General features: G+C 32.8%; 2 protein-coding genes across 3 annotated transcripts; one reads left to right on the forward strand and one right to left on the reverse strand.

Moving 5' to 3' along the window:
* Positions 1–1146: 1146 nt before the first annotated feature.
* On the reverse strand, positions 1147–3627 carry LOC111701465 (prisilkin-39). The gene is made up of 3 exons (XM_023472757.1): positions 3521–3627; positions 2094–2410; positions 1147–2033 (listed from the first exon to the last, which is right to left on the reverse strand). Exons 1-3 carry the CDS (start codon positions 3563–3565, stop codon positions 1265–1267), a joined length of 1131 nt encoding a protein of 376 aa, XP_023328525.1. The 5' UTR covers positions 3566–3627; the 3' UTR covers positions 1147–1264.
* A 2400-nt stretch (positions 3628–6027) lies between these two features.
* LOC111701460 (uncharacterized) lies at positions 6028–18214 on the forward strand. Of its 2 annotated transcripts, XM_023472750.1 has the most exons (11): positions 6028–6323; positions 8686–8733; positions 9156–9223; positions 10819–10905; positions 12305–12382; positions 13310–13383; positions 14020–14103; positions 14684–14743; positions 15241–15367; positions 15957–16040; positions 16368–18214. In XM_023472750.1, the coding sequence occupies exons 1-11, from the start codon at positions 6253–6255 to the stop codon at positions 18005–18007; spliced, it is 2421 nt and encodes an 806-aa protein (XP_023328518.1). In that variant the 5' UTR covers positions 6028–6252; the 3' UTR covers positions 18008–18214. The 2 variants fall into 2 exon arrangements, with proteins under 2 accessions (XP_023328518.1, XP_023328519.1); XM_023472751.1 differs by lacking the exons at positions 6028–6323; positions 8686–8733; positions 9156–9223; positions 10819–10905 and having other exon boundaries at positions 12324–12411.
* The last annotated feature ends 6406 nt before the right edge of the window (positions 18215–24620 follow it).

Consider the following 24620-nt stretch of genomic DNA (forward strand, 5'->3'; position numbering starts at 1 on the left):
CACATCATGATACACAAACAAATACATCTACACCCAGATACACAAACAAATACACATCAAGATACACAAACAAACAAATACATGTACACCAAGATACACAAACAAATACACATCATGATACACAAACAAATACATGAACACACAGATACACAAACAAATACAAAAACAGACAAAAAAGAGATACAGAAACAGATAAACAATTAAATATACAAACATATTTTCAAACAAATATACCCCCCCCCCCCTCACATGAGGTTTATACAAACTAAAGCGTGGGGACTAAAATCTGAAATTAACACTTTTAGAGCTTTTGTACCCTTTGTAAACCAACCACGATGTTCTCTTCATTCATAGTGAATCTCTACATCATCATACTTGATTTTACATCATATTTGATTTTACACCGAGTTTTTAAAATTTTCACAAATATTATTTCATATTTTCATATTTAAAACTGGCATTGCTATGGGCCTTTTAGAGATGCTAAATTTATCAAATGTCTCGTTTTTATTTGATGTTAATATAGGACTCAGTTTGTATAAAAGCCCCGTTTTAGATCTAAAGGAGGCCTATGGGTATTAAGAAAAAGTCATAAATTTCAACAGTCACAGACCAATCCTTTGAGTCATGGGGGGGGGGCAAATTACCCCCCCCCCCCAGCAGGAAAAGGATTAAATCATTAATTGCTCTCTCTCTTTCCAAATTCAATAATTAAACAGAGTGTATTTTCACATCCTGAAATGTACTTTATACCCCGGATCCCATGGCAAGATAAACTTATATAGACCCTTCCTTATATCAACTTTCTATTCATTTTCCTTGAATTAAACAGAGAAAGTGATACAAGACTGTCTTACTGATACAGAAATGTCATAATTAAAGAAAAATGGTATAAATATTATCAATTTTGGAATTTTTAATAGTTAGATAAAGGGGAAAGATTATTTTTTTTTCCTAGCACGGTCAATTGTTTAACAGTTCACCACTGGAATATTTTCATTCAATTTGCTTACTTGTGCAATGGTACTACTTTAATTTAAAACCTATAATATAATTTTAACAGCTTACAGCAGTTCATTTTTTATTGCAAACACTATATAAGAGTTTCTTCTAACAGTGCAAATAACTAGTTTTGTAAACGAAAACTTCAATTTCAAATTTATTTTCATACATAAATAAACCATGTAAAATAATAAGTAAATAGGTTAATAAAACTCCCTCTTAAAGTTTGTTTTGCAGTTATAATACACCATGGCAGAGAATCTTAGCGTTTAGGTGGAGTAACATATTTCGGTGGGGAAATAGGATAATTATGTGGTGGAGTGAGATAATCCTGAGGTGAAGTAACATAATCCTTTGAAGGAGTGATATAATCTTGTGGAGGAGTGACATAATCCTGTGGTGGAGTGACATAATCCTGTGGTGGAGTGACATACTCCTGTTCATATGCAAGAGCTGGAAAATATCTTGAACGAGGAAAATAAGCAGCTGGTCTATAGAGCACAGGAGTAGAGTGGCTTGGAGAATAAGCAGCAGGTGAATATAATCCAAGAGCATAGGTAGCTGGTTCATTGGAATAAGGTCCATCATAGGATTGAACATATGGCTCTGAGAGATAGGAAGATGGTTCATAGGAAGAAGGGGCATATGGAGCTGGTTCATAGGAAGCAGGGGTATGGGGGGCTGGAGTATATGGTTCTGGAACATATGGAACTGGTTCATAGGAAGTAGGGGCATATGGAGCTGGATCATAGGAAGGAGGAGCATAAGGAGTAGGGGCGTAAGGAGCAGGGCCATAAGAGGCAGAGGAATGAGAAGCATGTACAAGAACAGGACCATAAGGCCTAGCCCCTTTACCATACGAGTATTTGTTGTATATCTGCTCGTAGGGACTTGTTGAAACACTTGGAACATATCTTCCATAGCTACCACCTAATCCTCCAGTACCAATAGACCCATAGGGTGGCCTGTAGACCTTAGGATAAGCATTATATCCGCTTATATTTACACTAGAAACATCACGTCTCTTCCTACTGAAACAGAAATTAATTATTATATAATATAATGATTATTATATAATGAAGGATACTTACTATCCCTTTTTAGAAGATCCATATCCTTGGTTGTTTCCATAACCAACAGATCCATATCCTTGGTTGTGTCCATAACCAACAGATCCATATCCTTGATTGTGTCCATAACCAACAGATCCATATCCTTGCTTTTGTCCATAACCAACAGATCCATATCCTTGGTTGTATCCATACCCACCAATGTTATGGTCACCAGTGTTATACCCATATCCAGAATTTCCTCCATAACCATATCCTCCATATCCTTTTGGAATTGTTCCATAACTTCCATATCCTACTGAGGATCCGTATCCATTATATCCACTGTATCCACTTGCCTGTACAAATCAAAGCATTAGTTTAAAACCAATACGCATTAAGCTATACAAACTTTCCCATAGGAAAATGTTATTAAGGTGTAGAAAATGATTACAGTTCAATCAAAACAAGCAGAAAAGCTCAAATTAAAAATGTAATTTTGCCTTTTTTTGAGTTACTAAATATAATTCTCAAAGAAAAAAAAGAAGTTGGGAGAAAATATAGGGTAACCGTCAAAGGTTGAGACTGTAAAAGTGACCTTAAATTCATAAATAATAAGACGGTCCAAAGGTAAAATTAAGTTTTCTGCCTCACATATATTAAACCTATTTGGTATGGGGTTTTTTTTTTGACCCCCTCCCTTTTAGTTTTATTGCGAGTATACAAAAGGTATATTAGCTAGGAAGCTCAAATTTTCTTGCCTCCCCACTTAAGGCTGAAAGCTGGGCTTTTATCCCTACTGTCTGAGTCCTCAGGCAAACTGCCTAAATGCCTTATTTTACCTATACCAGACTAAATCTATATTGTGCAATTTTTGCAGAGAAAGTTTGCACCTTTAAAGGGAATCTGCGCATTCAATTTTTCTTAACACAATTAGGTTTTACGAATTTTGCAGATGTTTAGAATTCGCTGGGTCAAGGGCTTTTAAAAAATGTATAATTTATCAAATTAACGCAATTTTTTGCAAAATCAGGCTACATGAACAAGTTCAAATTGAGAATAAGTAGGTGAAATTCATTTGAGGACGGTATCTCAATTCCAATTGAGGATGAGTAGTAATTGATTTCTAATAAAAGCAAGTAACGGAGTAACGGAATTCTAATTGGGGATTAGTAATGGATTTATAATAAAAGCAAGCAACGGAGTAACGGAATTCTAATTGGATAAGTCACTGAATTCCAAATAAGAATAATTAATTTGGTTCCAATAGAGGATAAGAATTCCAATTAAGGATTTGTAACTGAATTGAAATTGAGGATAAGTAACTGAAATCAAATTGAGGATAAAAAACTGAATTCCAAGTAAGTTTAAGAAAAGGAAATCCAAGTGAAGGTTTTAAATTCTTATTCCGTAGATGATTTCACAAATCCAAGAATGAAGAGAACTTCACAATAAAATAAATAAATTACCTGACAACCAACAACAAGTGCTAACCCAAGAACAAAGTAATGCATGGTTATAAACTTACTCAAACTGCTTTTATTACTATCTAATAAGATACCCAGGTTTTACGTTGTAAACATATATTTGTAAACAAAGAAAATAGTTAAAGTGTACTGCAAGGATAATAAATAAAGTGTACTGCAAGGAATTAAATATTAGTGTACTGCAATAATTTAAAAGTAGCACTAATCTAGCAAGATAAGAGGATCAATTTTTTGCTTTTTTAATATTTTTGAATTTTTTATTATTGAAAGCTGTTTTTTTTATTAAATATGGGGGGGGCTTTAGACATTTTGAAACTTTTCTGTGATTTTCGCTTATTGTTAAAAATAAGATTAAATCAAATGAATTTATCGTTCAGATGGTCCCTTAAACAGTACCCTTAAACAGTACCCTTAAAAGCTTTGTTTCATATCAAGTATGATTTCAATATCAATTTTTGTAATTTTAAAAACAGATTTTTCTTTCATTTGTGGTTTCTCTAGAAAATTCTACTGTAGGAAAACATATATAACCCGAATTTACAACAAGTTATTTATAAAACTATTTGCTTCGTAACAACATGAATTACACTTGTATTGCTATAAAGCCGTCTTCCTATCTCAGAGTTTTGTGGTTATCACTGTATTAGAAGAAAAAGATACATCTCCTCCCCCTGAAAAGTTGAGAAGACTTGTCTTGGGCTCAAATAAATTGATAGTATGTGAATTAAAAAATGTAAAACAACGGATATGGGGCATTTCTTTAAATAAAAGGTAATTTGAAATTACGCTTACAGTCCCATTAATTAGATATGAGCCATCTATTTACATGTAAAGATAATTTGAATTCGGACCAAATTCATCTTCATCATTCAGTTTAGATATAGATCTGTAGATGGATATAGTGGTAAACATATCAACATGTAAATAATATTCATAGTTTTATGTAAACTAGTGCAAATTTCACAAACAAAAAGTAGAAATTCAACAAAATAATATCCCGTTTTTAACTCATGTTTTCAATTTTTGTATTTTTACTGTTAACTTTGTTAATGAATGGATTTCCGAAATTTACTAAGTTATTCATCACGCTGATCGAGTGAGAATTCTCAGATTGAGTTTTTTACTAAATCATCTATTTTTCTTAAAATGTAAACTCTATTTCTAGCTCTATATATTGCATATTAAAGGAACTGTAAGTGTAATTTCATGTAGCCCTTCATCAACCCTCCATGCTAAGATTGCAATGCCCGATTTACAACGGTACCCTTGAAGCTTTTTCTGCTAATAAAGAATGAATTAGACATCAACATTTTTTTTCTTTAAACTGTTTGTTTTCATTTGCGGTTTCTCTACGAATGAGAATTTTGTATTTCTTGTTAATATGAAGCAAAGGAGAAATTCACAGAAATGAACACTGTTGAGTCAGATCATTGACGGTATCTTTCAGATTTTTGATCAGATTTAGGTTTCAAGAGTACCTTTGTAAATCGGCATTGCCAACTAGTACAGGATACCCACAAAGGATGAGACTTAAATGAAGACCAAAATCTGAAGTTGGTAAAATCAGTAATTATTAAGAACTAACAACTGACAGGTCTACAAATGCAAAAATGTAAGAAAACAGATTGCAGGAGTTTTGTACATGAGTTTTATTTGAGAAACTTTTGATAAAGTTTCTTTTCTCTAATGATCGGCGATAACGACTATTAGAATACCGATCGATTGCCATCCTCCCCTATCCATGGAGATCGATGAGACGATCAAAAGTGGAAGTATTTTAGCTCCGGCCATATTTTTTACGGAATTTTCGCTTAAAATGTGGTTCTGTTACATGCGATAATCTTAATCTCATGGTATTCTTCAAAAATGTCGTCCTAAATATAAAGTATAGCATTTTCGAAATGATTTTTTAAAACATTTTTGATATTCTTCCTGAAGGAAAAATATTAGCGTCTTTCAAAAATATTTACATGCGATATTCTTCCTCATATTACAAATTATCATGTCTCTCTAAAGATGTGTCTATAACATATGCGACTTATTTTACTATTCTTAAAAATGTCCTAAATATAATTTAGAGAATTCTCGGAATGTTTTTTATAAGCATTTTCGATACATGTCACCCTGATCCAACTGTAACATGTTATATTCACTGATGAACTGTTTATTATTTTCTACTCCAATTTAACAATAATTAATTCTTTTTAAAAAATATTTAAAACCTATTTCTGTAACCCATCTAATGTTATATATATTTAATATTGATTATGTAATACAATTGTAAACATTTAAAGAAACGGAAAATATAAATATATAGTTTTAGAAAAGTTTTGTACACGTGTTTGTAATGTTTCATTTCTTCTAAAATGCCAAAGGATAATTTAAGTGTCTTTGATTCAATGCAATATTTACACTTTTAAATGTATAAATACGTATTTGCAAAGAAAGGGGCTCTTGAGTCGGTGGTGGTAGAGGGGGGGATGATCTCATTCTCATCTTGGACAGTGCAATGAAAACATTGTAATATTAGTGAATACATTTTTCTGTAAACGCCTGTTCTTGTGTACACTGTACAGTTCTACTTAATATGTACTGTGTACAATCGTACTGCCATTATATGTGTACTTTGTGCTGAACAACAAGTGATACAAAATATCAGTGAATAATCTACGTGAAATATAAGTTTAAAAGTGAGTAAAAGTATTTAATTTACCATGCAGTGGTTTGGATATCATAATACTACTTGTGCAACTGTTGATATTCAGCTGGTCTGGATTGTAGCCTGGTAACTATATTTTAAATTTATTTCTAATTCTAGATTATTTAAAACGGATTTTGGGCCTGTCCTAGAGAACGATTTTTGGACCCCCCCCCCCCACGTCCCTTTATCAATTTTGTACATGACCACTTATTTTTCAGCAAAATTATTTTTATTTATTTTTCTATTATTTCATTGTTAGGTTAGGTCAAGACATATTTCTAGGCTGAGCGCTGCGGCTAGAACAGTCTAGGGGGCTGAGCGCTGCGTCTAGGACAGACTCGGGGGCCGAGCGCCGCGGCTAGGACAGACAAAATTGATAGGGGGGGGGAGGGTCCAAAAATCGTTCTCTAGGAAACCATCCGGATTTTTAATTGAAATTGTATAGGTTTTAAGTTAGCCTTCATTTGTATAGATTTGTCTCATTCACAACGGTACTCCTTAGTCTTTATTTAAGCAGTAATATAAAAGGGCCTGATTCTGGAATTAATGTTAAATTTTGACCTTATTCTGAAATGTATGCTTCTTAAATCCGCAAGCCACTGTTATCGAGAAACCACAAAAACCACAATTACAATAATAAAAAATAAAAAAGTTCCAATGGGTTTGAATGTTTAAAGGGTTTAAAGGGTACCGTTGCAAATATTCTAAATGAAGTTTCTAGAAATTACTTCTCATTTCCAAAAGTATCAAATAAACCAGAACTTTTGTTGATTTTTTGGAACATGGCCGGGTAGATTAGAATGTTCGGAAATAGCCTATTAAACTTGACCTATAGCCGGCCGCTTATTGATTCCCGGGCATTTCCCGGGGGATATCTTTTAATCCAGGTGTTTGAATATTTATAGAAACCCTCTCCTACCTCTTCATAAACATTCTTTATATAAATACCTGTCAAGGTATCCCTTGGGGTTTAAATAACCAAGACAGATTGATATCCACCCCCCATCTCTCCCAAGTGTCTCCACCCCCCCCCCCCATATTACCCTAACCGTCTATTTTCAACAATAAAGATCGATGATGGTTTCTAGCTGTGACTAGAGCCTACATATTTATTATAGCTAACTGGGGCATATACAGGGGGGGGGTTATACCTTTCATTAAAAAAAATATGATTTCCAGGTGGGATTTAGCTGCCAACGGGCGCTGACCTCCCCCCTGAACAATTTTGTTTACGCCCCTGATAGCAGACCTATCATTACAGGAGTTTATTTTCTAACATGAAATGAAACCGGGTTGTAAAACTATAATCCAAAAAACGGCGGTCAAAATTGGTGAAGGTATTAGAGATTGTTTTTAGTGCGGGGGGGGGGTTTAATGTAGGGTCATTAGTGCAAAAATTCCCCACCCTTGTCGATAAACATAAAATGGTCAATCATCATTATCTACAATTATTAAGTTAATTAAATGATAACGTAAATTTAAAACCTTGTTTTAAATTCAGAAAGGGATTGCCCACGCACAGGCGCGCAATTAGGTTGGGGGCAGCCCCCCCCCCTTAGCCTGATTAAGGGGGGGGCTTCCCCCCAAAGAAAGCTTTCCCTCCTCTTTAGGGAGGGCAAGAAGTTCGATTTCATTTTCAATATAAGCTCGAGATTTTTTTTATTTTGCCCCTTTCTTAAAAAATGCCCCTAGATTGGATTTTTAAATTATACTCACACATTCTTATTCAAAATGCCCCACCAGACATAAATTTGCCCCCTGTTTTAGAATGCCACCAAATATTTATAATTTGCATCTAAATTTAATTTATTTTTATCCCTAAAAGTTTTATAAATACACCCAACTTTAAGGTAATTACTCCAAAATAAAGAATTTTTACGCCAAACAAAAAAATAAACCTTTGATTAAAAAAATAACTTTATATACTTTGAAAATGCCCTTAGATAATAAAATTTTACCTCAAATAAATATTTAAGATACACAAATTTGTCAAAATGAAAAAAGCCCCCTTCATCAAAATTTGTCCCGAAAACAAAGATTGATGATTTCCCCTAGCTGAAAAATAAAATTGCCCCACAAAAATTGAATTTTCAGGTTAACCCTATCTCTGCTGGGGTACTTGAAAACCAGGATATGCTGGGGACCCCCCAGCAGGAATAGGGTTAAGTATAATACACATTTTTCTTGCCCCCCTTAGAAATATTTTAAGGGGGGGGGCTATAAATATGATTATAGGGGTAAACAAACATTGTAAGAAACAATGAATAAATTTACAGAAATAGTCAGATAAACAACGTTATTTTCCCAATTTTTTATTCGATTAATGTTACAAAGGTATCGTTGTGAATCAGGTATTGCTTTCTTTGCATGGTGCTGTAGAGCGTCAGTTAAAATAATGCCTACAGTCCTTTAGTGATTTGTTTTAATTTTTTTATTTTATTTCTAGTTGGCTGCTCGTATATATCGTCTTCTTGTGGTTCATCTTAACATCAAGGAATTCTAAGAAACCCCATAAACATTCACTTATATCATAACATTTTTTACATAACTTAAACCTCACGAAGTATAAATTGTTTCATAGATATTTCTTGTAATTCAAATTTGTTACAGTGAATTCCAGATATATGAATACATAAAAAGATTTTTTTGTAATGTCATATTACATATTTAAGATCAAATGCCTCGGAAAAATGAGTTTAATATTAATATATGAATTGCGTTCATATTTCAGGGCTATTAATTTACCTGGAATTAAAATAAAAAAGGAAGTTTCTTTAGAATATCAAAAAACTTATGACGGTCTATGTATTCATATATCTGGGATTCACTGTATCATATTGATTCTGTGGAAACTTTATTTAGATAATAATCGAGATTTAAAAATAGTTTGGTATTTTATTCTTGAATTGATGACAGGAGGAAAAAGAAGCAAACTTTTTGGTTGGGAAACCTAACTCTGTTCTCAGGAGCTTTATTATCAATAGGTAAATATTATTTAGTTAAAGGGACTGTAGGCATAATTTTAAGGGACCTAACATTTTAGAGTCATCATGTCAAATTTACAACGGTATCATTCCGAACCTTCAAATGAGATAACAAAAAGGAGGATATGTTCTCCTCCTATATTGTTGATGTCCTGTCTTGTTATTACAGCGTGATGTCACTTATCTAAAAAACACTCAATTGAAATTCTGCAATTGAAAACTGTAAACTTTACGCGTAAATTATAATTTACACGTAAAGCTTACTTAAAATGTATCTGTAGCTTACTTTAAGCAATTAAGTGACATGTTTTTTTTCTATGAAATGTTCTATATTTTTACTTTGCTTCGCTTTTCTGTGTGTTTGTATTTAATAAACGTAAAACGGCTGAACCGAGCAGATCCAAAATGTTGGTGGCAAGTGACATTCACATGGACCCAGGTCGAAGTTGAAAAAAGGCCAACATTCATGTTTTTGTCAATCCAGAAAAATCTGCGATAAAAAAACTTGCAAACCTGGATCAAATTTATTACATCCATGATCCATGTAAGTAAGAAAAACTGGAATTGATATGTATAAAACCACTTTTAAATACTATTCATTATTACTCAGAAAAAAAGTTTAAGGGTACTGTATTTAATAGAGGGGGACTGGTTATTAATATATTTATATATTATTCTTTACAAAAATATTTCTTAAAGAAGCTGTGTTATATATATAAAGTTGAAAATACCTTACTCCATCAAGTTCTCTCAATGTGTAATAGTACAGAGGCCCCATAGTAATCTAGATAAATTACGTTGTACATTGGTTTGGAATTGATAGTTTACGAGATCGTGTCCGGTTTCGACATTTTCAGTAAATTGAAATTGAGTTGTACCTGGATAGATACAGGTTTGATACTACCTTATGGAGTAGGGCATTTACTACAAAGGTTCCTGAATAATCTGTATCTATACTTTCAAGGTACAATTCGAGCTGACACTCTGTTCTCTAACATGAGACAAAGGATCTTGTTCAACTATTTATAAAGTAATGATGGGTATTTTATAGTTTATGGACCGAAAGGTTTTCTAAGAATTAACTAACATTGTTAGGATACGGATAACGTATTACGAAAATAGATTTATATACAAGATAAACAATTAATGGACAAATTACATATATTTGCAACCTGATAGTTTAAACCTTTGAGATTTTAAACTCGAGCAGAAACGGATCTAAAAAAACATAGTTTGAGTTATCAAAGGTCCACGAGTTACGACATTCGGTTGCAAAAAAAAGATTAGAAAATCTGAGTTTGTGGTGAGAACTCAGTTCCTTTGACTACATGATGATCGAAAACCTTGTTCAATTTTCTCATCTTTTCGCACCGAGAGTCCCATATCCTATTGGATTATCTCCAAGCTTTAACGCCAAAATACTCATATAATACTCTAAAAACCTAGTAAGCAAACTTTACGTTGCCCCTGTACAGTTGTTTTTAAATGATTCGTATCTTCTTAAACTTTCTGATTAGTTCCAATATCTCCCGAAAATCGCAAATTGGAACCATGAACGATCCAATATGATATGGGACACCCTGTATTATTTCCAGGTATAGCGGATATAAATTGGATGACCGGATATGGAAACCTTCTAGGGAGCTATTCAAGGTGGACCAAACTTATTCACGGACATGAAGGTATATTTCTAAACGTTTTACCCGTCATGTTTGTCTTTTGTCAGTGTCATCAGTCATTGTCTTTGTATGATGTCCTTTATTCTATACTTATGGACAAGACTAATTCACGAGCATGAAGGTATATTTTTAAACTTTTTAACCGTCATGTTTGTCTTTTGTCAGTGTCATCAGTCATTGTCTTTGTATGATTTCCTTTGTTCTATATTTATGGACAAGACTAATTCACGAGCATGAAGATATTTTTAAATTTGTTGTCAATTTTGTTGACAATTTGCCTTTTGCTTTACATCATTTTTGCATAAAGACGTAAAATTATAAATTGTTTAATGCCAATTCCAGTCTTTTAGCAATGTCCTGTGTTCTTTTTGCAAATTGTTGTCAAGCTTTTGTTAGTTTTAGTTTTCCTTTTGCTTTAGTCTTTGTCTTAATATTTAACAAATTAATGGTGACTGTAGATCTAACAACAAAAATTCACAACGCTAACCTTTTTTAAAATTACAAAAAAATCTTCACTTTTTCTTGAGTGAAAATTGTTTAATTCTTACAACAACTGTGGCCGAATTTAAAGAATTTGAGCGGCGGTTTAAATTTAAGCCGCGGCTTAATTATGGTTGGTTCCATATCAAATGTTTCAAGATTTAAGCCGGCGCTAAATTTAAACCGGGTTTTGGCGGATTTTGTCGAATTTAAACCGCGGCTCAAATTCTCTAAATTCCATCTCGGTTTAGAGAACTGCAATAGAAAAAAGTCGACTTTATGACAGAAAAATAGGGATAAATCCATGCCCATTTTACTCAGACAAATATTTAAAGAAAACTGTTGTGAATCCATCACGTTATTCTGTAATTATAGGGTTACAGCAAATTACGTCTTCAGGCCGTTTAAATAAGTAATTGTACTTTAGATATGCTTGTATGGTGAATATTTGTATCTATATATATGCTTGCAGTAAATATATGTACCTAGATATGCTTGTATGGTAAATATTTGTATCTTTAGATATGCTTGCAGTAAATATATGTACCTAGATGTGCTGGTATAGTGAATATTTGTATCTAAAGATATGCTTGCAGTAAATATATGTACCTAGATATGCTTGTATGATGAATATTTGTATCTATAGATATGTTGCAGTAAATATATGTGTCTAGATATGCTTGTATGATAAATATTTGTATCTAAAGATATGCTTGCAGTAAATATATGTGCCTAGATATGCTTGTATAGTGAATATTTGTATCTATAGATATGCGTGCAGTAAATATATGTGCTTAGATATGTTTGTATAGTGAATATTTGTATCTATAGATATGCTTGCAGTAAATATATTTACCTAGATATGCTTGTATGATGAATATTTCTATCTATTGATATGCTTGCAGTAAATATATGTAACTAGATATGCTTGTATCCACCGATCTAACTGTTCATATTGGCCTCCGTCAGATTAACATAACCCTGCAGTCCAGAGGAGAAGGTTGGTAAAGTCGTCTTTTTCTACAATAGGTAGTAATTCTAAGAAATAATATTCTTTTCTTCTTTTACTTTGCTTCGGAATGGGATTTTTTGATAAAAAATATTTTCAATTTTCCTAGATTAAAAATCGCTTTTGAAGATTTTGCATATTATTTTGAATATGCTGTGATAAGGGCTTTTCAAAAATGTATCATATTTCGCGCACTTTTTGCTTCAAAACTTAAAATTGCAATAAATGTTTGAAATTTTGCAAATTTTAAAACAAATTTTGCAGATCATCAAAGTAGAGCCAAAGGAGGTAAAAAAAGGTAGCATACCTTTTTTAATTTTCGGTTTTCAAGTACCCTTTTTAAAGGATTTTTTATAAAAGGTCAGATAAATTTTCACATTTTACTCCCAAACCCTGGGAGCAACTCCAAAATCCTGGGAGCACTCCAAAACTCCAATTCCATAACCCTGAGAGTAGCCACCCCTTCCTCGTCCAAAGGCTTTCCAAAAATGTATTAAGTGATATACATTTTTATCACAATAAGGAATTAGTCTTAGAGGTGAGGGGGGGGGGTTCTCAGGGACCCCCCCTCTTCCGTCAGCCTGTACATGGTTAACTTTATTTATATGAAACGTCTTTGAAAAAATGTAATAACATGGAATACTGGACAAAATATTGGAAAAAAGTAGCAAATCAAATCAAGGGATCCCAGTTTCAATTTTAGTAGTAAGTTGGGCTTAGTTTCGAGAAAATAATGGAATGATGTGGATTTACTAAAAAGTAAGATTTCCAACTCAAGTGCGAGCCATTTGATTCCACGCAATTCCAAGTAATTTTAAGCAATTCTGGGATACCCACGCAATTTCGCGGGACGAAATTCTAATTGGAAACCCTCCAAAAAAAATGACCATGACAATGATTGTTAGATATTTATTTTAGGAATGGAGTTTAGCTATAATGAGATCATAGTTCTAGTTCCTAAACTAGTTCAAGAAAAAAGTCAGCTGTTAGAGGCAGGATTATAAACTTAATTCTTTTATATCCATGGTTAAATTATTTCCGTTACTTATCCTCTCATTTTTGACTTATTCCGTTAACAGTTTTCAAAACCAATTATATTTTCCCGTGTCCGAATTTAATGAATTTAAGCCGAGTCTCAAATTCCTCCAAAACCGGGTTCAATTGAGCACCAGCTTAAATCCTTGAAAAAGCCTTGGCTTAAATTTAAGCCGAGGCTCGAATTCTTTAATTTCGGCTTCCGGCTGGTCTGACAAGTGAAATAAATAGGTTTTACAATTTGTCACCCAATGTTCCTATTGGCCCCTTAACTGCTGAAGCCAGAAATTTTGTGAAAGTTTGATCTCGATATCCAATAAAGGATTTTTAAATAAAATTGAGAATCAACGCAATTAAAGTTACCTCCGTTTCTAGGTTTATTTTAATTTATTGTTGTTGCAAGGTTTTGGATTTTTATTTGTAAAATTCTTACTTTTTACAATAATCACACTTGAGTAAATCTTGATATTACATAAAAGTAAAAGATAAACAACCCGACTCAATATAGCATTTCACCTGAATCAAAGGCCAAAATTGCAAATTTAAAATTTAAAATAATTTTTTGTTCTATGAAGAATTAGGTTGGATTTTAGGCTTTAGGACGTGGTCTCCCAAACCCTATCTTGTCTCTAATGGAATTCTTTCTGGAGAATAAAAGCAGTCGAACACTGGAGGAGGTATTGATGGCACTGTGTTTAGGAATTTCAAAAGTCGGGTCGACCAATTTTCAACTTGTCCTATTCTCTTATATCAACATTCTGTAAAACTCCAAATTTTGGAAACGTTCATGGATACTGTATTCGAAAAGTCGCAACTTGAAGACTCAGTTTCTCATTACGAAATGATCATTTTTTATTTTATTTTTATTCAAAGTGAAGCAGGACAGAGTAAGACTGAAAACAAGTTGATAAAAGTTCATCATTATTTATAAAAAGAGTGAAAATAGATATCAAATGTTAAAAATGCCTGGCTATTACCTTATTTAGAGATGAGCTGAGTTTTTTTTTGTGGGCTCATTTTTTTCATTGAAGGTTTTTTTACATCGAGGTTCAAAAGTGTAAATCATGTGAACTCTAAATTTCAAAAGAAAAAAATTGCATATATTCAACAACATTTTTTTTTGCAAAAGTTAGCGATTTTTTTCAGCAAAAAAATAGAGATTTGTTCTGCAAAATTTAGCGATTTTTTCTTCAACATTTAAAGTGTGTACTCTTTTAAACATGATCGAACAATAACTTTTTTTAATTATTCGTTTAGGTTGGTTATTACAGTTCCTATTTCCTGCATGCTGCCCTAGTGGTCTGGTTTATCAATCAGGGAAAATATATTTTGCTAATTTTTTTTTGTCAAGTCATTACTTGTTAATCCCCCCCCCTCTCCTTGAAAATCCCCATATGTTCTGTATGTAAAAGGATTAAAAAACTTGCTCTTTGATATAAAATTTTTCTTTTTTTCTCCAGATCATCAAAAATAATTTTTGAAATTTAACTTTACAGTGTCTCTATAATTATTTAGAACATTTTTGTCTTATTTTCTAAATTTACTAGTTTTTTGGTTTCTTTGCCTGTTTTTATTTCATTCAAAAATATCATTTGATCTAAAATAAGCATTCATATAATTATTTTTAATAGTTAATAACAGATTAATTTTTCATTTTATTTACTTAAACTTTTTTTTTCGAGTTTTAACACTGCTCGACAGCTTGAATTGTATTTGATGATCAAACTTCTTTTTCTTGATAAGTGTTTGCAGATTTCTTTCCATATTCCATATATTCATTAACTGACAAACAAAATTATAAAAATTGTTCTTAGATAGTTTTCCTGATGGTTCCAGAACTATCTGCTAAAGTTTCCTTCATTAATGCAATTGTTATTGCTTTAACTGTCTTCTTCTATGCTTTCCTACTGGAATCTACAACCTTTTGTATTCATGTTGAAGGTAATTTTTCATGGTTAACCCTATGCCTGCGTGGAGGGGGGGTATCTTAACTTTACCGACCCCCCCCCCTGTCCTTCAGGGGTTCAGAAGCAAAGAAGACGGTAGTTGTTAACAGGTTGAATGGAAAATGTTTACTAAAAAGTTGCCCCCGAAAAAGAAAAAAATTTTAAACAAAAATAAATTTTTGAAGAAAAAAATTCTTATTTTATCAGCCTATCACTACCAGGCTACCCATGATGTCCACAAAAATACTTCAGCCCATTCGATCCAGCCGTTTGGCCGGCCATGGGGAACATATATACGAAGGTCTTGTTTTATTATAAAGATAAGAATAGAAGGTTCGTCATGTTACTTTCTCAGGACTAGATTAATTCTTATATAAATATCACAAAACTTCAGGATTAAAACACTTACTTCTCAAACTCAAATTAAAGTTACCATAGTGGATATTAAGGTTAATGCTGTGTATATTAGCGCTGTTCCAACTTTTAATTTGCAACAATTAAAATGCTTGATTGGCTAAAAATAGGATTAAATAATCATTTCTCACAGCATTGTCATGGTTTTTTTTCATATTTATATTTTTCAGGGCGAAAAGTGGAGGTCACTCTGGGCAGATCAATCTATTTTGTGATGGTATCCGCATTCTTACAGACTATTCCTCAAGTTCTAGGTAAGCATGATTGGATATTTTTAAGATTTAAAACAAACCAGAAGCCGAATTTAAGAATTTGAGCCGTGTCTAAAATATGAGACGTGGCCCACACATGGATATCTTTATGGTCTAGGTTTAACAAAAAGGTTCTAAAGTAACTATAGAAAACTAATAAAATTAACTATTTCACTTGATTGATTGCCATGTTTTGGGAACCCTAAAGATTTGAAATTGAGAATTTTGAATTTATTATCTGCATTTGTCCAAATATATTTTATACATGTGTACATATTAATGAAAGTCTGTACAAAAGATTACTACTTTATAATAGACATGTATGTTTAGTTTTGCTGGGAGCCTATCCTAGAACCTCATTTGAAGTGGATTTTGGTACTCCTTGGGATAAGGATGCCATTGCTGAGATGTCGAAGCAGAGGCTTCAATCCACTTCCACTATGCGTGCAAACGGTTCCCCGGGTTCAAACAGTACACAAAGTACAAATGCTAGCACTAGCACAAAAAGTGATATTTTAATGAATTTAACCCCTATAAACCAACCGAGGGAAGATCTCGACAATGACATGTTTGAGTCAAGGAAAAATCTACCTTTTTCTTCCCTATTGACTCCGATAAAGGTTAGACCAGATAATCCTATTGGAGGAGCTGTTGAATGCACTGGAGTTAAAGTTAAACATCCAACTACTGAAACCTGTGACAAGTCCTTGAAAAAAACTCTTTACACTCCTAAACAGGTTTGCTCCAAAAAGCACAAAAAAACTAGCTGTGATAAAAGAGAATCCTGTAAGAAAGATGCTCATGGTTGTGACAATCCGAGCTTTGTTGACACAGAAATCCCAAGATTAACCAGGAACTGCTCAGCTTCAGAAATATCTCCCCGCATGGCTCACCGTTCCCTCCGGAGGTTCTCTCTTTCTCATATTGAGGATGAAACCTCAACGTCCAACAAGAAGAAAATTTCAGCCTCTGAATCCCTAAGAAGACAGGCCCTTTTGAAGATGCCTCATCCTGCAACCGTAATCCAGCAGTCATTAAGTAATAGGTCTTCTGCTTGGAAAGGACACCTGGAGTCATTGACGACTAAACATGATGATGGATCAATAAATGAGATTACATCTGGGGATACAGCTAGCATAGGATCATTAAACGAGCTGAAATGCGGTGATAAGACTAACATAGGATCAACTAATGAGCTAAGAAGCAGTGATAAGGCTAACACAGGATCATTAAATAAGCTGATTCGTCGTGAAAAGATCAGCATAGGATCAATCAATGAGTTAAGAGGCGGTGATGTGGATAGCACAGGATCATTAAATGAGCTGATTCGTGGTGATAAGGTCAGAATAGGCTCAATTAATGAGCTAAAACGAGATGCTGTGGCTCGCAAAGGATCCATTAATGAGTTAAAAGGCCGGGATATAGCTAGCATAGACTCATTAAATGAGTTGATTAGTGGTGATGGCGCTAGCGTAGGATCCATTAAAAAGCTGCAACGAGGGGATTTTGCTAGCATAGGATCTATCAATGAGCTGAAACGCAGTGATTTATCGGGCTTAGGATCATCAAGTACGTTTTATCAAGGCGATGATATGATTAGCAAAGAAACTACTGAGCTAGATCCTCGGTTCAAACGGTTTAAATATCCTTCTGTATTGTCTGATGTCTTTGGAAATGAGCTTCCTGAAACACATTCAAATACAACTGTAGAACCTGATACAGAAGGAATGTGTAGCAAAGAATCTAATGAAACCGACACCTCACGTATTGGAGTTAAGCGACTCAGATTTGCCTCAATTTCTGGAAGCTCTTTGCCCCCGGAGGATGAAACAAGGATATCTAGGAATAGATCTGTTTCAATCTCAACTGTGATTTCATGCTTGAATTCACCCAAGAAAATACTGAAAAGTGACTCAAGCAAAGTTGCAATCAAGTCCTATGATGAATTGGATTTTTATCAAAAGATTTAAAACAGAACATGTGTCGATTAGTATTTATTTACAATATTCAATGTTTTTATGCCTTTCCTGTAGTGTTGTGTTAGGCTTCTTCTAGCTCACATAGACACATTTCTAGTTACACAATTTTAAGAATGAGCCAACCAGCCTGCTGGGTAAAGTGTCAAATCTTTAATATTACGAACGTTATTTTAAAATAAAGATTTTAACCATTACTTAGCTCAGTTTTCATATCTAGCGACTAGACTGAACCTCATCAAACTATTATTTAAACTTAAGCTACCAAAGGGATAATGGACTGTAGCTGGTTCATTTCCTTTACCAATCTAATTGAAGTCTTGAGCGCACCAAACCTAATGATTGTATTAGAAAATTAATAGAGTCTTTTTTATGTCTAGTGGGGTGAAAGGGTTGATGAGCCAGTTGTGAGCCATGAAGTGAGCTGCCGACCTCGGTAGTGTTAAATGCGATGTATTTTTCGATCCAATCCTGTCCGCTATTAGGACTATTTCCTAGATTCTATTAAATTATATTTATTGTTTAGATAGACGTATTTATATAAATTATCAGTTTAAGGATTAAAATCCATATGAAATGAGAGAGATGGGGATTAAATAATTGATGCAAATTGATAGTTAAGGACTGAATAATTTATGTTAAGTGAAAAATATCTTTGAAGGGTATTTCATTTTAAGTCTAATAATGTTTGATTTTTCTGAACCATCCTACCTATTTTACATTTTCAATTTGGACAAGGTAGGTTCTTTGATGTGCAGGTTTTGGTGCGTTGTGTAACCCATCCCTTGGACATTTCTTAAATAAAGTTTAACTTTCTTAAAAATACAATTTACCCTTTTTGAAAATATTAAAGCATCAAAAGTCAAGTTCATAGAAACAATATCGAGACAAAAAAATATTTATAATTTCTAACTTTTATTTTCCAATCCCTATAACTTTGCAACTCGATATTGTAAACATTATGTGGCAAAGGATTATAAAAGTTTATGGCAAAATCTCAATTCCTTTGTAGTTATAAATATCAAAGGTCTACACTTTCAGATTAGAAAATCTGAGTAGAGGTAAGTGATAAGATGTTTATTTAACCCTATCAAGATGGGGGGGGGGGGGGGGTCTACCGTCCCTCTGTCGTTGTTTCTAAATTTAAAAACGGCAGACATTCTCACGTTAAAACTTCTTCACCTTTTTTACTTCAAAGTTGTGAACAAATTTTGCGTAACAAATTTTTTTTGATGCATAGGGAAGGGTGGAATGTTGGACAGTCAAAAGGCGGGTCAGTGATTGAAGAAAATCAGAAAAGGTTAATAACTTTTTTATCAATCAAGCTACAGGCCTAAAATTTATATATTTAGAAATCCCTTGAAAAATGGATTTAATAACATGGGTTTCATCACATATTAAAAAGTAAAAATATTTATTTTTGATATTTTTCCGATGTACTTTTTGAACTTTTTTTAAAATCCTACCTTGCATTCTAATTATTGAAGATAAAGGTCTAATTGTGTTTAATGAGCAGGCCTTGAAAAGTTGGACTACGGACATGTTTCACACTCCCCTATACTCAACTCCAAGGGCAAAATTATTGGGTGGGGGGGGGGTAATACACCCCCACCCCAATCAACATAAGAAAAAAAATAGCCCAATCGGGATACGATTAAAAGGTTAAAAGTTAGTTTTTCTACAAGATCTAGAAGAAGATTATTGTTAATGTTGGAATAGGATGAAAACTGGAGGATTTTTTAGCTGAGACCCGCAATAATTCTCCCATTCTTTGCTTCTTTGATACTTCAACTCAATTTCCAGGATTCTTGCTTTTTTAATGGCCGCCATAATCCAGAATTCAGATTTATTGTTTTATAATTTTTTTCTAACTAGATTTGTTTAACCCCTTTAGATGATGAAGGAACATTCTCATTGCACATGTTACAATTATCAAAATACTTAAAAATAGCAAAAACCCTTTTTAATATTTTAGGCAACGGGTAAAAAATAACTTTTTATGGAAAGGTTGATTATCTAAACTAAACATTGACAGGGAAACACACAAAAAAGGGAAATTCATAAAATCGAAAGGTCCACTGCAGGTTCGATGGCCGGTGTCAAACCTTTGTATTAAAATGAAGAAAAAAAACATTTTTTTTATCCAACTTGATAGACTCTAAATGTGGTCCTCTACACGGATCACAAAGAAAATTTAGGACCAGGGTTTTCTGAAAAACCGAAAATGACTTGCACCAGATGCCTAAAATGTTCACAAATTGCTCAAAGTGGGCCACATTACCCAAAGAACCTGTTGCATCCAAAAAATATTGCTTAAATCCCTTCGTGTGGCACCCTACCTCATTTTTTTCTTTCATGTACCATAATTTTTGTAAATTTTTAAAACCTGCAGAGAACCTCAAAATATTAACTTGTTTTGACAATATGAATGATATCACTCTTTCTTTAAATGAACACGGAAATTTGACATGAAGAGACTAAGCAATGATTCTCAAATTAAAAGTGCTCACAATGGATATCGAAGTCAAGTGATTGAGGTTATGAGTATCCAACTCAAAACCACCTAGCTTAAAGAACATAATTTCCAATAAATCTGTACTGTGGAGTTCTAATATTTCCAATAAATCTGTACTGTGGAGTTCTAATATTTCCAATAAATCTGTACTGAGGAGTTTTATTATTTCCAATAAATCTGTACTGTGGAGTTCTAATATTTCCAATAAATCTGTACTGAGGAGTTTTATTATTTCCAATAAATCTGTACCGTGGAGTTCTAATATTTCCAATAAATCTGTACTGTGGAGTTCTAATATTTCTGTAATTTTGCGGATTTTCTGTATTCTATTATTCCATAGTGCTGGGCTAAGCAATATTCGATAACAAAGGAAATTATTTGAAAGTTTTGATTTCTTTTCCATTGATACGAAATGAGGAAGAAATTGCTTCAGCTACACAGGAACAGGGTAACAAGTTGACATTTTTATTTCTTAAAGAGGCAGGCACCATCAGCAAACATGGGATTCAAGACAGGACTTTAAAGGAAATAATAATATTAATATTAAATAAGAGGGTAGTGCAATAAAATACAGGACGGTGAAGGTTTACAATGGTTAAAAAATAAATGACTAGTCCACCCTTCAAGTAGAGGTTTATATAGACAAACAAGAACCATCTATGTCGTCTTTTATCCTCGATGGTTTCGTAGATACATTTACAAACGGTTACGTTGCAACGTTTGGGGATGATAAGATATATTAAATTTACATATGTTCAAAAATGCGCTAAACAAATATTTTTTTGCGAACATTGCAAGAAAGGAACATGTCTTCTGTAAATCAGAATTCAAACGCATACAGTGAAAATCAGGAAATTCTATATTTGGAAGACGACATTTTGGCTCAAATAATGACTGTATCGCCAAAATACGCACAAAATACAAGAAAAACCTGGTCAATTCTTCAGGACAATATTGTTATTAGCCATATACACTTTTTTAAATGATTCTTTTTTCTGATTAGTCTTTTAAATGATCAATTTAGACCAACGAACGATCTGATATAATGTGGGACACACTGTAAGTTAAATTAATTAAAAATGTTCGTTTTTAGAAAGATTTCACCAATTAGAAACATATAATTAACTACAGGGTGTCCCAATAAACATGGGAATTCAGTGACGAATTCGATATTGTTTTTTTAAATAATTCTTTGATTTAGGATAGTGATACCTACTGAGAAAGTTGTAATCTGTAAGAGTTTCGTCTGCTATGTTTACAATTTGTTTGTTTATGTTTTGACTGCATACGGTTGTACTTAGTAAAACAAGAAAATTGCAGTATACAAAAAGAGTAAACTTGTCCGTATTTACTGTTCATCTTGCGGAGACACTATCGACAGAAATTTACAGTCTTTTACCCTTTTCATAAAATAAACTCTACCAGACATAATAATATTATGGCTTTTGAAATTAGGTATTACAATGCTAATTCATAACAAAGACGATATCTAATTCGTCACTGAATTCCCATGCTTTTTGGGACACCCTGTAATTCAACTTTGTAGCACAACTATTAGCCTACTCTACCGCTTGAAGATGTTTATCTATGTATAATCTTTGAATTAGCTTGGAAAGATTACAATATGATAATGCAGGGTGTCCCACGAAACATGACAGTTGGTGAATAATTTAAAATGTCTTCTTCCATTATTACTTTAGTTGTTTAATACAAAAGAACATTGTAAGAATATTCAATGTATTATGGTATTATATATATTATGTACAGGGTGTCCCAATAAACATGGGAATTCAGTGACGAATTCGATATCGTCTTCATAAATAATTCTTTGATTTAGGATAGTGATACCTACTGAGAAAGCTGTAATCTGTAAGAGTTTCGTCTGCTATGTTTACATTTTTTGTTTATTTTTTGATGCATACGGTTGTAAAACAAGAAAATTTCAGTATACATTAACAGAGTCCGTCTTCACTGTTCATCTTGCGGAGACATTATAGACACATCTTTACAGTCTTTTACCCTTTTCATAAAATAAACTCAAGCAGACATAATAATATTATGGCTTTTGAAATTAGGTATTACAATACTAATTCATAACAAAGACGATATCGCTTTCGTCACTGAATTCCCATGTTTTTTGGGACACCCTGTATGATAATAAAATTGGTTTCAAATTAAACACATTTTAGTAAAAGATTTTATTGAATAAAAAAATATGCAAAAAAAACTTTAATATTTATTACAGTTTAGGGAAAAAGACTTTCCGAATTATTTAGCAACTGTCATGTTTCGTGTGACACCCTGTATGATATGGGACGCCATGTGTTTGTCGTCTTACTCTCACCAAACCTCTCAAGAAAAAGTTGGTGTGAGGTTTCGTGGCAGAAAATTGAAAAAAATATGTTGTTTTATAAGTATTCTCCATGGTAATTAATTTTAAAGTTCAGTAGTCCTTCTGATAGAAAATAATATTTCATTTGATCTAAGAAATTATAAATTCTCCGGTACAGCACGTACTAAAACTTTACAGTTTATATGCACTCAGTTGTACCCAAAGAGAATAGAATATATATTAGAGGTGAATTTACTACAGTGAAACCCTTAATAACGAATACATCGGAAGAATTTATCAAATGTCGTCTTGACAATTTTTCAATGAGTTTTATACTATATTACGTAAATTTCAGTATTTTCGAAAATAAATAAATAGCCCATGCGTATGCGGGAACAGTTTTAAATAGTTCCATATAGTCATTTAATTAAAAAACTAAATATCTGAAACATTCCATTATCAGAAAGTGAAGAATACGACATTTGATGAATTCTTTCGATGTATTCGTTATTAAGGGTTTCACTGTAGAAAAAAGTGTAAAACGGCCATTTTGTTGTACTGTTTCCATACTGCAGGTGTACTTCACATATTCATGCAATATAACCTGGTGGGCCCTGGAATACCATTTTATAGAAAATCTAAAATTAATGTTAAAAGAAAACCAAATTACGAAATAGGCTGATTTCATAATTGACCAATGATCATTTCACATAGACTCTATGCCTTCCACTTTACAAACGATGATTTCTCGTTATAACTATAATTCAAATGATGTTTTTATTTACCTAATTCATTATAAAGTTTATTTAACAGCTTTAAAAAATTCGAAATTGAAATGGATAGTGTAGGGAACATACTGTTGTACTCTACTGCATATAATTTGAGAACATTTGCATGATTTGTACACTTTGAACTCCCTTTCAGACTGAAAGGGACTGAAAAAAATCATACCGAGAGATTCTCTAAATTCCCCTCTAATATATATTCTATTCTCTATGGTTGTACCGTCCAGACCAACGAGGTTATGTCCAGAGCCCGGAAGTTTAAAGAGTATCTTTGAACGAAACTCCCGAGTTTCCTTTTTGGGGTCTCAACATTTGTGCAGATTTTGATTTAAGAGATTTTAAAAATGGAGAATATGAAGAAAAAAAATAAAATAATATATCATCACAAAAATATTCAACAAAACTACCTGTCTTAAGCTTTGAGCTCAGATTGGCTACCCCGTGGAGAGTCGACCCAATACCTTTTTATGCAACAAATGCAGCCTTGCAAGATCACAGTGAGAAAGAACCATAAAATTTTAGAATAAACATAATCATTTTTACTTTCACTTATATTTTGAAATATGCAATTGTTCTGACTGATGGATCTCTAAAATAGTTCAGGTCATATTTTTCTAAATACGTCAGTTGCATATATTATTATATTATAAAGATTTATTCACACACAAAGATATAAATACATATATAAATGGTGTAGTTTAAACTTGTTTAAATAAAGAAAAGAGAAAAATATGCAAAATTATGCACAAATAGACAACATTGATTATTACTCATTACATAACATATTTATCATTTTAGTTGTTACGTAATCATCGAATCCTTCAACATATAAATTATTCATTCTTGTACTTAAAAGTTCTTGTAAAACCGGAACTTTCCATGTTCCAATGGGACATCAAAATATTTCATTTGTTTCTTAACTAACATTTTACTAAGATCCACAGGATTTACAAAACAATCATTTGCAATAGAAAA

Source organism: Eurytemora carolleeae, unplaced genomic scaffold, assembly GCF_000591075.1.
Source record: "Eurytemora carolleeae unplaced genomic scaffold, Eaff_2.0 scaffold410, whole genome shotgun sequence".
Lineage (NCBI taxonomy): Eukaryota > Metazoa > Arthropoda > Copepoda > Calanoida > Temoridae > Eurytemora > Eurytemora carolleeae.

Excerpts from the sequence above, each read along its gene's own strand:
- LOC111701460 (XM_023472750.1), top strand. The coding sequence starts at position 6,253 with ATGCAGTGGTTTGGATATCATAATACTACTTGTGCAACTGTTGATATT. Across the intron at positions 14,104-14,683 it reads GCAGTCGAACACTGGAGGAG|GTTGGTTATTACAGTTCCTA; the intron begins GTATTGATGGCA and ends TTATTCGTTTAG. Across the intron at positions 14,744-15,240 it reads TGGTCTGGTTTATCAATCAG|ATAGTTTTCCTGATGGTTCC; the intron begins GGAAAATATATT and ends AATTGTTCTTAG.
- LOC111701465 (XM_023472757.1), bottom strand. The coding sequence starts at position 3,565 with ATGCATTACTTTGTTCTTGGGTTAGCACTTGTTGTTGGTTGTCAG. Across the intron at positions 2,411-3,520 it reads CACTTGTTGTTGGTTGTCAG|GCAAGTGGATACAGTGGATA; the intron begins GTAATTTATTTA and ends TGATTTGTACAG. Across the intron at positions 2,034-2,093 it reads GGATCTTCTAAAAAGGGATA|TAGGAAGAGACGTGATGTTT; the intron begins GTAAGTATCCTT and ends TTTCTGTTTCAG.